This window comes from Tenrec ecaudatus, chromosome 13 (assembly GCF_050624435.1).
Source record: "Tenrec ecaudatus isolate mTenEca1 chromosome 13, mTenEca1.hap1, whole genome shotgun sequence".
NCBI classification, from domain to species: Eukaryota; Metazoa; Chordata; class Mammalia; order Afrosoricida; family Tenrecidae; genus Tenrec; species Tenrec ecaudatus.
Genome location: NC_134542.1, coordinates 15,411,203 through 15,426,736, shown reverse-complemented (window position 1 = coordinate 15,426,736; position 15,534 = coordinate 15,411,203). Strand labels below are relative to the sequence as shown.

The following is a 15,534-nucleotide window of genomic DNA, read 5'->3' as shown; positions in this document are numbered from 1 at the left end:
TCAGCCATAGGCACTTAGCCCAAACTTCCTGAATTCAGTATCCAGAGGCATGCCCCTCCACAAGCCATCCCCTGCCCCAAAGCACTCAGCTTAATTTGCTTTATGGACTGTCTTATGCCCTGGTTCCTGGTTCTGTTGCTCCTCCTCCTCTGCCACTCCTCTAGTGTTACAGCTATCTTCTGAATCAAGGAGATTCATTGTACAGGGATCTCGTGGTCCAGAGTACATGCTCCGAGCCTATTTTTTCTGGTAGTGAGATTCCCCTCCCTTCTGCTTCTATGTTGACTCATTTTATACCCAGCAGGTTGGCAATCTCAGGCTTATTAACAAGCACAGCTGAATACCATCAATGCCATCCCCATCTTCTTAGACCCATAGGGAAAAGGTTTTTTAGTGGGAGTTTGAGAGACTGGGTAGAAGAGCCACATTAAAAATTATTCACTGCTCTGCAGTCACTAATCACACTTCTTGCATTTCCTGCTTTCATTCTTCTCCCTGCCTTAGCCTTCTGAATTTTGGCCTTAGGTAAGTGCTACCCTTTTGATCTTAGCTGGTTGAGGGTGAATTCAGTTTCAGAACTGTAGGGTGACTGAATGCAGGGATAGTGAATTAGGTAATGTGGCACTTCTAGCCATACTCTCTAACTCACACCTAAGGACCTTTTTTTGCATGGGTCTGGTAAGAAGATGGGGGAAGATTTAGATAGGATCACCTGTAAGTAATTGCAAACAGGATTCCCTAGAATCCCGTCTTGCTCTGTATAGAATGAACCCTCTGGGAAGCAGAAGGGTTCTCATTCTCAGCAGGAGTCAGAGTGCTGCTCTTCTGGACAGTGCAGTGAACCTCCTGAATCCAAGTGACAGCTATGCCACCAGAGCAGCAGCAGCAGAACCAGGAATCAGAGCATGGAACAGAGTGGTGGACTTCCAACATAGGGAGCACAAGTACAGCTGCGTGCTTTTGTACATGAGGTTGGCTTGTAGAGTGGGGTGCTGCTGGGCACTTAATTGGGGAAGCTGGTCTTGCTGATCCATGGGAGTGGAACTGAACCGAACTGAGTACCTTTGAGCTGAGGCTTACCAGGAGTATGGAGTGCCTCTGGACACTTAATTCAGGAAACTGAGTTTGCTGACCGACCCATGGAGCTTGTGGGTTGGGGTTTACAGAGAAGTGGTTATGTTCCTTTGGACATTTATTAGCAGTGTTGAAAGAGCTGTATAACATGTCCTGATAAACAACTATACTGAGCTTTTTTTCACTGGCATTACAACTTTTAAACTTCCTTAGTAAACCGTTTAATCATGAATTTTGAGTTCTGTGTAGCCATTGCAATGGATATTAGAGCCCAGAAAAGTAAAATAGAGAACATTACGGCAATGCATGAAGGGTCATAGTAGTTGTCAGGGGTCCCGCCGGTATATGTCCAAAAAGTATGGTCTTATGGACTTTTATCATTTTGAATTTTGTTCTGCATTTTTTTCTCCCACTCTGTCCAGGACCTTCTCCTAGGATCCTTTCTCAGAGTAGTTGGTACCAGTAGTTGGGCACCATCTAGTTTTTATGGTCTCAGGGTTGTGAAGCTGATGTTTTCATGGTCCATTAGTCCATGGAACTAATTGTTTCCATTTTTACTCTTCTTTCAAAAAATACCAATAATTGCACTTTATCTATCTATTTCAAGGATCATTTGTTGGCCTTTAGTAGTGTTTTCCAGTCCAATCTGTTGGGGCACCCCATCCTGGCCCCAAAATCCACCTTCAGCATTCCCTGGGGACCTTGCCGCTCCATTCCCTTGCCGTTCTGCATTCCCCCAGTGCTTTGCCTTGGTGTGGCGGGATCAGGTCTGGTGCAATTCCCACACTGTGTCTCCAGGTCTGTCCCCTCAGGGCATGAGTCAGTGAGGGGCGTCATGTCTCATAGTGGGGCTGGCCATGTGGTCCTCTTTGTGGACTGGTTGCTCTAATTGGAGTCATCGTCCTCAAGGCCTGGTGCTCCACTCTCTCCTACTCCCCCTTGATCTACTCCTGTGTGCTCCGATCAGATATGTTCCTGTCCTGGAGCTGCAGATTCAATGCCATCCGTTGAAATAAATTCTTCTGGGGGGAGGGGCAGGTGTCCACTTAGTATTTGGTACTGGGGCCATTCCCCCCACAACTCTTCTCTGGTTCCCTACTAATAGTTGTACTGTAAATGTCTGTTCATGACACTCCCATTTTGGTAATCCCCTAAGATCAGCGGTTCTCAACCTGTGGGTCGAGACCCCTTTTGGGGGGTCAAACGACCCATTCACAGGGGTCACCTGATTCATAACAGTAGCAAAATTACAGTTATGAAGTAGCAACAAAAATAATTTTCTGTTTGGTGGAGGCACCACAACAGGAGGAACTGTATTAAAGGGTCATGGCATTAGGAAGGTTGAGAACCATTGCCTAAGATGCATAAAAGTAATGTACAGCAGTGTAACTTTTAGCAATTGTTCATCATTATGAATGAACTCAGTTATGTACTTTTTTTTAGTGAAACTGTGTGTGGTAGTTACATAATCTTGTGTCATTCTGAGAGGATTATGAGTGAAGGAGTGGAGTCTGGCCTGTCAATCAAGTCTGGCCTTCTGAGAATTCTGGGAATTCCTGCTTTTCCACTTTGGAGATGGGAAGACACTTTGTCTCTCAGCTCACTCCCTTGGAGACTTGCTACTGATAAAACACATGGCAACATGCTGATAAGACCCCGTGCCCTGGGAACTGGAGAAGCCACATGGAGACCTCTGCCAGAACTGAGATGCTTCTACTGCCACTGGATCCACAAGACTTCCAACCCACTGGCCTGTGATCTTCCTGCATTCGGCATCATTGTATGTGTTTTGTGAGTCTGAAGAGGACCTTATAGATTGGTATCAGACATATGGGCTAATATTGGTATATGGCCTTGATCTGAACCAGGCTGGGATGTTTTCTCAATATTCAGTTGCTATTGTATATAAATCTCTTTCTTATACACTTATGAGTTTCTATGGATTTGTTTTAGTCTACCCAGACTCACACACATTGCATGATAAAATGACAGTTGCTGTAATACTGAGTGTTTCCAGAAAAATTCTCAAGAAGTACTTCCCTGTTGAGGTTGAGAACTAGAAATATTTTCAAGAAGAGATTGCTTCCTGACTCTGATTCACTATTAGAAGTAATGTCTTTAAAACTTTTTTGGGGGTGGGGGGGTGAGAAGATGGCAGAGCTTGTTTTGGGACAGGTCTTGGAAACCTAAAATCTTCCTTGTGCCTAAATAGCTTCAAAGGCACTAGTACTACCTACCATTGTCAAAGTTTTAATCATTCCTTAGTGTGACTTCTAAAGAATTTGTGAAACTTGGGGCAAGTGTTTAAGGATCCAAGTGACTTTGAAAGTTTGGATAATCTCTAAGCATTTTGGGAAACCAAAATAAAATTTGACATTGGTATAATGTTTATTTTTTTGAGTTTTAAAAACTTTCTTTTAAAACATTAAGTAATATCTATTTATGGCTGAACTATTAAAATTATAAAATTTTTATTATAGAAATTATGAAAGTTATCAAACTAGTTTTCATACTAATTTTAATTCCATAAGACTCCTTTAAATGTTAGGCCATGTTACGCATTGTTTTCCTTCCTCTTCCATTTGCATCTCATTATCTGCAAGGGATTAAAACCCAGTAGCCTATAATTTTCATAGAGTTTAACACTAAGGTTCTGCATGTTAATTACAGTTATCATAAACCCACTGCCATATAGTTGTTTCTAACTGATAAACAACCCATTTGGGACAGAGAGGAGCTGCATGGTCTCTGAGGTAGATGTTTATAGATCCACTGGTAGGTTTGAACCTCCTACCTTTCAGTTAGCAGCTGAACAGTCACCCCTGATGGCAGTAGGGCTACAGCACTCTTACCATAGACTGAAAGAAAATTTTAATCTTCCTTAGTGTGACTTCTAAAGAACTTGTGAAACTTTGGGGTGTTTAAGGATCCAGTGAGTTTGAAAAATCCCTAGCATTTGGGGAAACAAAAATAAAATTTGATAGGCCTGTTTTGGGGAATAGTCAGTCATTGTTGGTATGAACTTGGAGGAGCTTAAGGAATAACCATTTTATCCAGTGGAATCATGGTAGTTGACATATATTTCAGAAGTTTCATCTCAAATTCTTCTGTCCACTTCAATTGAACTTCTGTGTTTCCTATTTTTAAAAATTGCACCAGTGTGTTTTTATTAAAAGTTGTAGGACTTGTAGGCTCCTATGTAGACAAGGGAATGTTTTCTGCTTCCTTGATAAGATTGCTATAGGGATTGCCCCTTTCTAGCCTGTGGTGCGTTCTTCCAGATCTTTTATGTGCACATGCACGATTACCTTCTTGAATGAAGCAGGTGTGCCAAAAAGGAGATTATACTGTGCCTATTGCTCTGTCTTTAGATACTGGATCTTCCTCTCATGGGGGAAATATGTAAGTAAAACAACACAGTTTAAATAAAAAAGGCTATTGAAAACCGTATGAAGTATACTTTTGCTCTGACACTTAGGGTAGTCATGATTGGAGTTGAATGCAACTAGGACGGCAAAGTGAAACAAAATGGGTGAGAACTCATCATCAGGTTGTGTGGTTTAACTCCCGAAGGAAGGAGAATTTCATAGACTTCTTGGGAGAGGGGCCACTCAGTGCTGTGGGTTCTAGGATTTAGACTCCAACATTTCACAGTTGAGAACTAACTGTCCATATATCTGAATGCTTTTATCTTAAAAGTGATAGAGAAACTGAAGCAGGTTCATATGTTCTTCGTAGTGTTATTGTCTTGAAACATTTTAAACTCCTTAAAAAATCTGAAGAAACAAATTTACTGTTTATACTTGTGTATAAGCCGAGGTTTTCAGCACATTTTTTAATGTAGTTTTTTTTTGTAAAATTAGGTGCCTTGGCTGATACTCAGGTTGGCTTATACTGGAGTATATACAGTAGGTTACATTGTTCCATATTCAGTATAATTCTGTCAGTTGCTAATCCAAAAATGAACTCCCCCCCCCATTTCATTCCAAATACATTGTAATACACAGAATTGTATATGAGCAAACTTAGGCTTGATTGTCACTACTCACTGCAATGGAGTCAATTCCAACAAAGCACAGTGAGCTTAAAGGGATGAGTGGAATGTGGGTTTCTGAGGCTGCAAATCTTTACAAGAGTAGAGTGCCTCAGCTTTCTCTTAAGGGGAGGCTGGTAGTTTCAAACTTCTGACTTTACCATTAGCAGCCTAACACAGAATCCATTGTACCACCAGGTCCAAGTCGATGACGATGAACATTTATCATAGCAACTATGTAGTGTTTTTAAGTTACGTTATTTGGATTCACAGCAGACTCGTTCTTATGATGTTTAAGTAGAGTGATAATAAAAAGTGTACTGTGCCCATGCGTCTAATAATTCCTATGTAATGATTTTATGGACCTGACAGATGTCATCTCGATGGCCCAGTCAGAAGTACACAATGGCCGCAGATGTCTACATGTGACCCAGAAAGTGTTATCTGTGTGCACAGTGCTGGAAAACAGAGAGGAAGTAATTGGAATGTTTTCATTTGCTTGTGCAAATGATCTAGATTGGAAGTGTGGAGGGGGATGTTATTTCTCTGGCTTAACAGGAAAAGATTTTAGAGTTGGACCAAATAGTTCTCATAGCTATTTTAGGTGGATTCCCTTTTTTGCCTTCTATTTTTAAAACCGAATTTTCTAGTTTTTGAACACTTGTGGAAAAGCTGCGGAGGCTAGAAAATCGGGTACAGAGTTATGTATAAACAACCAAAATGAAGGGACCACTAGCACATTGAAAGTGTTTCATACGTTGTAATGTGCCTTCAGATTCCAAGCTTTGTAAGGTCATTGTCAATCCCTTTTGTTTTGCTGTTGAACCTGAAGCTCCAGGATGTCACAGTGAGTAACTTGGGAGCCAGCATTAAACCTAGAGTTTATGGCCATAGTTCTCTAAGTAGTGAATTTATTGACCATTCTTATAAAATTAGATCAGTGTTGCAGCTAATAGCACCTCAGTAAGTAAAAAAAGAAAGAAAGCATATCGTTAATAGAACAAGTACCTGCAGCTTTGAAATTTTGCATACAACTTTGAAATCAAACCATTGATAACTATACTAGTAAACTTCCCTTTGTAATACTTTTACAATTTTCTGAAAGCTCTCTATAAAGTATTTCACATTTTACCCTTACTTTATGTGACTTTGTGTATTAGGTAACAAATAATGATTGTGGTAGTTACATTATCTAGTGTCAATTTGAGAGGATTTCAAGTCCTGCCAGTCAAGATCTAACCTGTGAGGCCTCTGTGTTGGCATGGCCTTCTCCTGAGAATTCTGGGAACTCATGTATTTCCTCTTTGGAGGCGGAAGACACACTCTCTCTCTGTTCACTCCCTGGAAGACACTACGGACAAGACACCTAGAACTACGCTAGTGCCCTCATCTGGAGAAGCCACTTGGAGACCCCTGCCAGTGCTGAGATGCTTACACTGCCACTGGACCCAAAGACTTTCTACCCACTGGCCTGTGATAGTCCTGCATTTGGTATCATTGCGTGTGTTTCGTGAGCCTGAAGAGGACTTTATAGATTGATATCGGACATTGGGGCATATAGCAGATTTATGGGATTGGGCTGGACTGGGTTGGGATACTTCCTTAATGTACAATTACCTTTTATATAAACCTCTCTCTTATACATATATGAGTTTCTAAGAATTTGTTTCTCTAGTCTCCTGGACTAACACAATGACAGATAATGGGAGAACTAGATACGCAAAGGCTCTTGCTTATAAAAAGATCAAAGTAGCTACAGTGGAGCACTGGCTAAGGTTACCCTGCTGTTTCCATGACATGGTTAACTGTGGGCTGATTGGCCATGGGACCCTTGAATTCCCCTTTTAATTGTCATATACTGTGGTGGGTTTTTGATGGGTACAGGGTTATCAGATAAAATACAAAACCCCCCTCCCATTACTTAACGCCACAGTTTCATCTTCTGAGGTTAGAATAAATAGAAGCTTAATAGTTTTCTTAACGACCATGGCCAAATCATTTCCACACAAAAATTCCTTATTGTGAACTGGAACTTTGTTTAATTTAAATGGGAATATGACTAAATCATATACTTTCAATTAGCTTTCTTGCCCAGAGTTTCTGGATTTTCTTTTAAAAATTGCTTTAATGAACTGATTGGGTGTGTGTCTTGCTTTTAGCTGTATAGTTTAATTTTTATTAACAGAGCACTAACAAGAATGGTTGGAACAACACGAAAAAGATGAGACTATGTCAATATTTGGGTTGTTTTTAAACAAGGGAAAATGGTTTATCAGTTTAAAAATGCCAATGATTATATTATATTGTTCTGACATAAATTAGTTCTAAGGATCTTCAAAAAAGCTCATGGAAAACGAGTGTTATAAAAACGATGCATGGGTTTCAGATGTTTTGTATTAAAGTAAACTTGTACAGAGTTGTAACATGTCTGAAAGGGATCTAATTTGAGACACTTGCAAGGATAAGACATCGAATTGAACAGAGCTCCCTCCCAAACTGCATGGACTATTGCTAAAATTGAAGCAAGAGCGAACAACAAATTTATGGAGAAGCTTAGCTGAACAATGGTGAAGTCATTTGCTGCCTCACAGTGTCCTGAAGAAATCCGTAGTTACAAATGAAAAACTAATTTTGAAAAGGAAAGAGACAATGTTGAAGACAAAAGTCCCGTGTGGACCACTGCCCACCTGTCTTATTGGTTGGTGCCTTACTTGGAGAGGGATTGTGATCAACAGCAGCCAACAGCACAGACATCTCCCTTGGTTCAGCTTATACACGCTGACTGAACAATTAGAGTTGAGTGAACGTTCTAAAGACTGGTGAGTGTCAGACCTGTTGGTCCCAGATCAGCTAGCTGCAGATAAGCACAGAGTTTCTTTTGGAAGTCTTAAACAGTGGGATCAAGATTCTGAAGCATTTTTTTTTAAGAATTGTAACAAGTGGTAAAACAACTTTACCATGTGATCCTGAAGACAAAACACTATCAAAGAAATGACTACCAAGAGTTGGAAATCAAGCAAAAGCAGACCAGCTAAGAGCAAAGGTTATGGCACCCGTTTTTTTTGAGATGGTCAGTTTGTTTGTTGATTTTTCTGAAGGGTCAAAGAATAATAACATCTGTTATAAGGCTCTTTTGAGAAATTCAGTCCAAAGCATAAAACTTCTGGGAAAGCTTTACCAGAGAGCGATTCACCATGATAGTGTTCCTGCTTATTCATCTCATCAAACAAGGGCAATTTGTGACAGTTTTGAGTCCCGATTTGGCTCCTTTTTGTTTCCTGATCTTAAAAGGCACCTGTTTTTTTTATCACCTCATAGTATAAAGACTATATTGACATAGTTAAAATTCCTAGGACCCCCAGTTCTTTAGGGGTGGACTGAATGCTTGGAATCTTCACTTTACAAAATGTATTGACCTTGATGGAACTTAATGTTGGAAAATGTTAATTTTTTAACCACTTAACTAATTTTTCCATGAACTTTGGAAAAGTTCTGTATGTTGTGTGTATGAATTAAAACAAAACAAAACAAACTTCCTCTCCTGCAATTGGATTGGTTCTTTTTTGGGCAGCAGGGCTACACAGCCAGTGTTAAACTCAGTCCCTTGAACCAGACATGCCTTTTTTAACTTTTAGCTTTCGGAAAAGATGCAAACATGTTCATCAGAGCAAGGGTCCCTACCTGAAACTCTCCTGATTGCACACAGTCTCTGGTTGCATTTTCCATTACTGCTGTAGGAGATAGCCTGGGGAGGAAATCGTTTCTTTGTACCCTTCTTGACCCTGGCTTCTTATTTCAAAATAAGCATTTTGGATCACTCATCTGGACTCTTTGTAGAGAGTGGAATGAATGTGACTTGACTGATGTATAAAAGAGAATCTAAAGCAGAGGGCCCCTATTTTTTTTGCTAGCAGTACCATGTTAACTATAGCGTTTATTTATAGAATGAAAAGTTTAGATAGGTTTTGGGGTCGGGCACATAGGTTAAATTTCACTCCACTACGAGCTGTCTCCGAAAAAGTGTGTCATATTTGCATTCTCTCATATTCAGCCAATCTGTATGCTGAACAAATCATTGGAGAAGTTGGGTGATATGAAGAAGAACGTGGCATCAGGATTGGAGGAAGACTTATTAATAACCCATGATATGCAAATGCTTTGTTTGCTGAAAGTAAGGAGGTCTTGAAGCACTTGCTGTTGAAAATCAAGGATTGCAGCCTTCAGTATGGAGTACAACTCCACATAGAGAAGACCCAAGTCTCACAACCGCGATAGCTAAACTAGTAGATACATGGAGAAAAGATTGACCTGGTCAAGGAGTTTGTTTGGCTTGAATGCACAATCAATGTGCATGGAAGCAACCGTTAAGAGATCAAAGGGCACAATACATTGGGTAAATCTGCACAAAACCTTTTTAAAGTGTTGAAAATCAAGGATGTCACTTTGAGGACCAAGGTGCGCTTGACCCAAGCCATAGTATTTTCAGTTACCTCATGCGTGTGAAAGTTGGACATTGTATGAGGAAGACTGAAGAAGGATTGAGGCATTTGAATTATGGTGCTGGCAAGGAATATTGAAAGTACGATGGACTGCCAAAAGAACAAATCTGCCATGGAAGAAGTGCAGCCAGGATGCTCCTGAGAGGAAGAGTGGTGAGGCATTGTCTTATATACTTTGGGCATGTTGTCAGGAGAGACCAAGCCTCAGAAAAGAACATCATTTACCTTACCTGCTGAAAGTGAGGGACTTGAAGCACTTACCATTGAAGACCAAAGACTCTAGCCTTCAGTGTGGGTCATGGCTCACCATAACTCAGGGCTGTACCAATAAGCAGCAGCATGGTAAATGGAGAAAAGACGGACGCTGTCAGAGATTTCATTTTAGTTGATGCATAAAACGCCAAAACGACAAGACATCAGACAAACCCACTGCCCTCACTCTCTGCCATCGAGTCAATGCCGGCCCTGTAGGACACTGTAACACTGCCTCTGTGGGTCTCCAAGATGGTAACTTTTTGTGGCAGTAGAAAGACCAGTCTTTTTCCCCAGAGCTGCTGATGGTTTTGAATTGCTGACTTTGTGGATCACAGCCCAACTCATAGCCACCAGGGAGCCTATACAATCTGCAGAAGACTTAAATATCTGTTCAGAAGCAAAGCATTGAAGACTCAGGTGGGCCCGAGCCAAGCCATGGTATTTTCAATCGTCTTACAAGCATGTGAGAGCTATACGATGAGTGAGGAATGCCAAACAAAAATCAATGCTTTCAAATTGTGTGTAGATTGTATGTGCCATGGACTGCCAGGACAACAACAGCAACAACAACAAAAATGTGTCTTGAAAATACAGCCAGAATGCTTTTCAGGGTGTGCTAGGATGGTGGAACTTTGGAGTATTTTGAGCATGTTATTAGGATGGACTGAAACCCTGGAGAAAGGATACCATGCTTGGTAGAGAGACAGCAAAACAGACCCTCAGAGAGATAGATTAACAACAGAGGCTGTGACAATGGGCTGAAATATAGCAAAGGTGGTGAGGATGACCTTAGGACTAGGTTGTGTTTTGTTCTGCTGTACCTGAGTTGAAATGAGAAGAAATAAGACGTGATGGCACCTAACAACAAACACTAGTTCTCTGTCCTGGGTCATAATCTGTTTGAAATTGGAAACCCACAGGCACAGTTCTCCCCTGGCCCAGAGGTTCAATGTGAATCATAATCAGCTTGTTGCATTGAGTGCTGCATGAATTTATAGTATCCTTGAGAGCAGGGGCTCTGACTTGTTTGTTCATTCCTGTGTTCCCAGTACTCCGAACAGGCTCTGGTACATTCTCAGTAAACCTGATAAATGTAAATGTAACCTGTGTCAAATGAAAAAATACTTAGACACATTTTGGGAAAGGAATTTCACGGTCTCTTAACAACTCCAGTTGCTTCTGAGAAGGTACTTGGAGTTCGCTGAGAGAGAGCCTCTGGGTTATGTAGCAGTGGCTGTTGGACCCGGAGACGGGCAAATGCTGCCCATGTGTCATTCCCAATGCAGCAGGCACTGAAGGACAGGACAGGAAGTGCATTCTTGTAGAGCTCTGGCTTGCACTCTTTGCCAGTGGAGACTCCGGGTTAGGTCTGAAGGCTTTCTGTTTAGTTTACAGTGTGACGTAGAAACCAGTAAAGCTGTGGTTAATTAGTGTGGCACATGGAAACCTTGTGGTAACATTTGTACAATTTTACTTGGTGTGATTGAAATATGGAATGATAGGTTATATGTATTAAACCTCAATTTGGAAAAAAAACATAAATCAAGGACAGTATCCACTTTGTCTAAGTGCTTATAAATTACTAATAAAATGTTAAAGTAAATGTGACACAAATAAATCTCTTAGAAATGTCACGTCAGACAGGAGACTGCAGGGGTCAGTGTTGTCCAAGGCTGTCCCCATGGACAATAATCCTCATTTATGTAATTTATAAAGTTAGTTATAATAATTTTAATCCTATCTTCTTTTTTTTAGATTCTTCTTGAACTCTGTTAATCCAACTTTTTGAGCACCATGAATAACCACGTGTCTTCAAAGCCATCTACAATGAAGCTGAAGCAGACCATCAACCCCATTCTTTTATACTTCATACATTTTATAATATCACTTTATACCATTTTAACATACATTCCATTTTATTTTTTGTCTGCATCAAGACAAGAAAAATCAAACCAAATCAAAGCCAAGCCTGTGAATTCCAAACCCGAGGCTGCATACAGATCAGTGAACAGTTTGGATGGTTTGGCTTCTGTCATGTACCCTGGGTGTGATACTTTAGATAAAGTGTTCACGTATGCAAAAAACAAGTTCAAGGACAAAAGGCTTTTGGGAACACGTGAAATTTTAAATGAAGAAGATGAAGTCCAACCAAATGGAAAAATTTTTAAAAAGGTAAGTTGACTTTTTAATTGCCTTGAAATTTCTTGCAAATAAAATGTTTTCTCAGCCCTTGGAGATGGTGCCAGCGAAGCTGGGCCAGGAGACCAAACAGCCCTGGGATTCTCACCTTACTCCTGGGCACGGTCTCATCCTGAATTTTCAGAATGATCCTCACGGTGGGAGTGCATGTCTGAGCCTGGTTCCCTCCAGATGAAGCCACCAAGGAAAGCCACAGGCCCAGTTAGCACCAGAGGCCCCTGTGCATGCTTTTCCACTTCAGGTTTTGTGATGTAACCTGCTGCCTCTGATCTTTTGTGGGTCATAGTGGGCGCCTGAGGTCTTGGTTCTTCAGCTCTAGGCAGTTGCATGGCTTCTGCAATTTTTCCACTTGTAAGAAGAGCCTGCCATTGTTCATTTGAAACTGGTGTTTAAAGGAATCTCTTAGGGCTAAGAACATGAACTCTAGACCCAGATTGGGGCATTGAATCTTGGCTTTGTCGCATAATAGCTGTGTACCCTTGAAAAAGTTAATTAATTCATTTGCCCCTAGTTTCTTTATAATATTTGGAGTTGGAGAGTTTTTAGCAATTATGAGCCCAGTTTTATGCATATTAACCAGTTTGAGACTTCGGGGGCCCTGGTGGCAGTACAGGGGCTGAGTTAGCCAAAAGCTGGCTTGAACCCACCAGCGACTCCATGGAGGAAGGATGTGGCAATACGCTTTTGTAGAAGACTGCAGCCTTGGAAACCTCTATGAGGCGGTTGTACTCTGCTCGCCAGGCTTACTGTGAGCTGAAATTGACTAGAGTGGCTTTCCTTAGAATACTCCTGCTGCGTGTAGAAACGACAAGGATTAGTGCTTTACAGAGGACCACGCTGAGGGAACTAGACTAGGTAGTAATTGCTCCAAGACGACATAACTCACAGTGATGAGCTGGGGGCCAGAATCCTGCTCTTCTGGTTCTAGCACCCATACTTCGTAAGTGACCATAGTTCAGAGGGTTGTTAAGGATTAATTGAATGTGTATACATTTTATGTAGTTAATGTCTTTAAAACACATAGTGGTATGTAGTGTAAATGCTCTAGCTTGTGTTCCTATTATATTACTGTTAGGGGAATTCATTGGGGGAAATGATAGAGTGTAAAGATCATAGAGGATCACAGCACTGCAGAGGATAGTAATTTTAGCAGTGGCTCAAGAATTATATTTCTCAACTGGGCATGCAGTGAAAATGGCAAATAAAGTCTTGTTTAGTGGCAGTAAGATCGTCTGAGCTGGTGGATAGTTTGGTTAAGCCATAGCCTTTGCCGCTGATGGTGGAAGTCGGGGTTGATTGCCTTAGCAGTGTGGCCTCTGCCAGTAGTGCCAACTAGCATTCAGAGCTGGTATCTATTGTGACCTCCTTGTCTTTTGTGTTTGTGTCAGAGATAGGGTGGGGGATGGGGTTGGGGGTTTGCAGGCTTTTAGGGAAAAGAGACTCCGCATTTCAATTTTAATTTATAAACACACTTTACTATGTCTCAAGCAGGACAAAGGCCTGACAAAAACACATCTGGATAAAGAAGACCATCAGTTATAGAATTTTGGGTACCGTATATACTCGTGTATAAGCGGAGCTTTAAAAGATTATTTAATTATTTTATTGGGGACTCTAAGCCGAATTTATCAGCACATTTTTCGTGCAGTTTTTGTGGTAAAATTAAGTGCTTCGACTGACATTTGGGTTGGCTTATACTCGAGTATATACAGTACTTAAATAGAGCATGGAATGCCAGGGAAACTCACAGAAACATTATTGGGGCAGATCACTGTATCACAATTGCAGGTAGGACCACCAAATCGGGAATGGGGCTGTGATTGGGACATGAACATTATGCTGGATATACAAGTTTACGGGATTGGGTCGGGGGGGGGGGGGCTCTCCAATCAAGGCGGTCACGATATGACTCATGAACATCCCAAATGCCATCAAGTATCCCAAATGCCATCAAGGGCATATCCAGGCAAGTCCCTAAGGGCTAGGCTACCCCTTCCTGGCCTGGCTAGGGGAGGGTTGGCAATCCACTTACACACACTGCCTGAAGGTAAAGCTGTTCATATTGCCAGTTAAAGTCACTGACATTGAGTGGACTTGGACTCTTAGCAGCCCTATAGGACAGAGTAGAACTGTCCCTGTGGGATTCTGAGATTATAATTTTGTGTCCTGTGGCTTGTCAAGCTGTTTCAGGACTAATTTCTCATCACTTTATGCCTCATACAGTGCTATGAAATGAGTACATTTAAGCAGCCAGGCTGTGTTTCAATGTCACTTGATTTTAGCCTTCCCAAGAGTGAATGCTGTCTTCTTGAAATGAAGAGCAGCCAACTGCCCAGTTCTCTTGACATCTTTACTCGCACCTGGAATAGAATAAATTTGCAAAGACAAAATTTACAGTGAAATTGAAGAGGACTCAAACTGGAGGCACACACAAATGCTGGAAATTCTTTTTTTTTTTTGGAAATTCTTTTAATAGTTTTATACACATATAGAGAAGAATAAAGGATTTCTTGACTATGCGAATGTGCATCCAACTGGGTAGACCGTAACAAACTAAGGATAGCCCTGAGAAGAAAGAGAATTCCAAAAGACTTCATTGTGCTCCTGTACTTGTACCTGGAATAAGAGACAGTTGCGTGAACAGAACAAGGGATTACGGCATGGTTTAAAATCAGGAAAGGTGTGTGACTGGGTTGTATCCTTTCACAATACTTTTCAATCTGTATGCTGTGCAAATGATCAGAGAAGCTGGATAATATGAAGAATTGGATAAATCTGCACAGATCCTTTTAGAGTATTGAAAAACAGGGGCATTACTTTGAGTTCTAAGGTATGCCTGGCCGTAGTCTTGGTATTTTTGGGTGCCTCATCTTCCTGTGAAGTTTGGACATTTAATAAAGAAGACAGTAGAAGAATCCATGCACATGAATAACAATGATTGCAAAGAATATTGAAAGCACCATGGACTGCCAAAAGAACAAACATCTGTCTTAGCAGTACAGCCAGAATGCTCCTTAGAGGCAGGATGGCAGGACAACCGTCCAAAAATGAGACTGGTCTGGCATTCTGTGGTGGCTTGCTTGTGCGTGACTGTGAGCTACGCCATTGGCACTTCAAGTACCAGCAGGGCCACCTAGGTGTCAGTGGAGCTTCTAGACTGAGAACCTGTGAATTGACTTTCTGTTTCTTCGGGATTCACCACACAAAAAACTTGTAAATAGCAACGGAACATTGTATGCTTTGTGGTTCAGAGGATGAACCTTTATGGTGGAAGGCATTTTGAAATATGACTGGGGAAGAATCCCCTCTTTAATTGAATCAACCTTAGTGGTGCAGAAGGAACAAGACTTTCAGGACCCTTATTTGCTAATGTAGGGCACAACCCAGAATGAGAAGAAACAGCTGTAAACATTGACTTACAACCAGAACATGGGTTGTATACAGTTTGAATCTACGGTTGTTGTAAGTCAGCAA

At 41.1% G+C, this 15,534-nt stretch overlaps 1 protein-coding gene across 1 annotated transcript in view; it reads left to right on the top strand.

Annotated features, from left to right (window-relative positions):
• Positions 1 to 15,534, top strand: part of ACSL3 (acyl-CoA synthetase long chain family member 3) — a 56,061-nt gene that overhangs the window by 15,006 nt on the left and 25,521 nt on the right. Inside the window, exon 2 of the mRNA XM_075528954.1 lies at positions 11,617 to 12,033. Within this exon, the coding sequence (XP_075385069.1) occupies positions 11,656 to 12,033 (378 nt within the window). The 5' untranslated portion in view covers positions 11,617 to 11,655. The remainder of the gene's footprint in view (positions 1 to 11,616; positions 12,034 to 15,534) is intronic.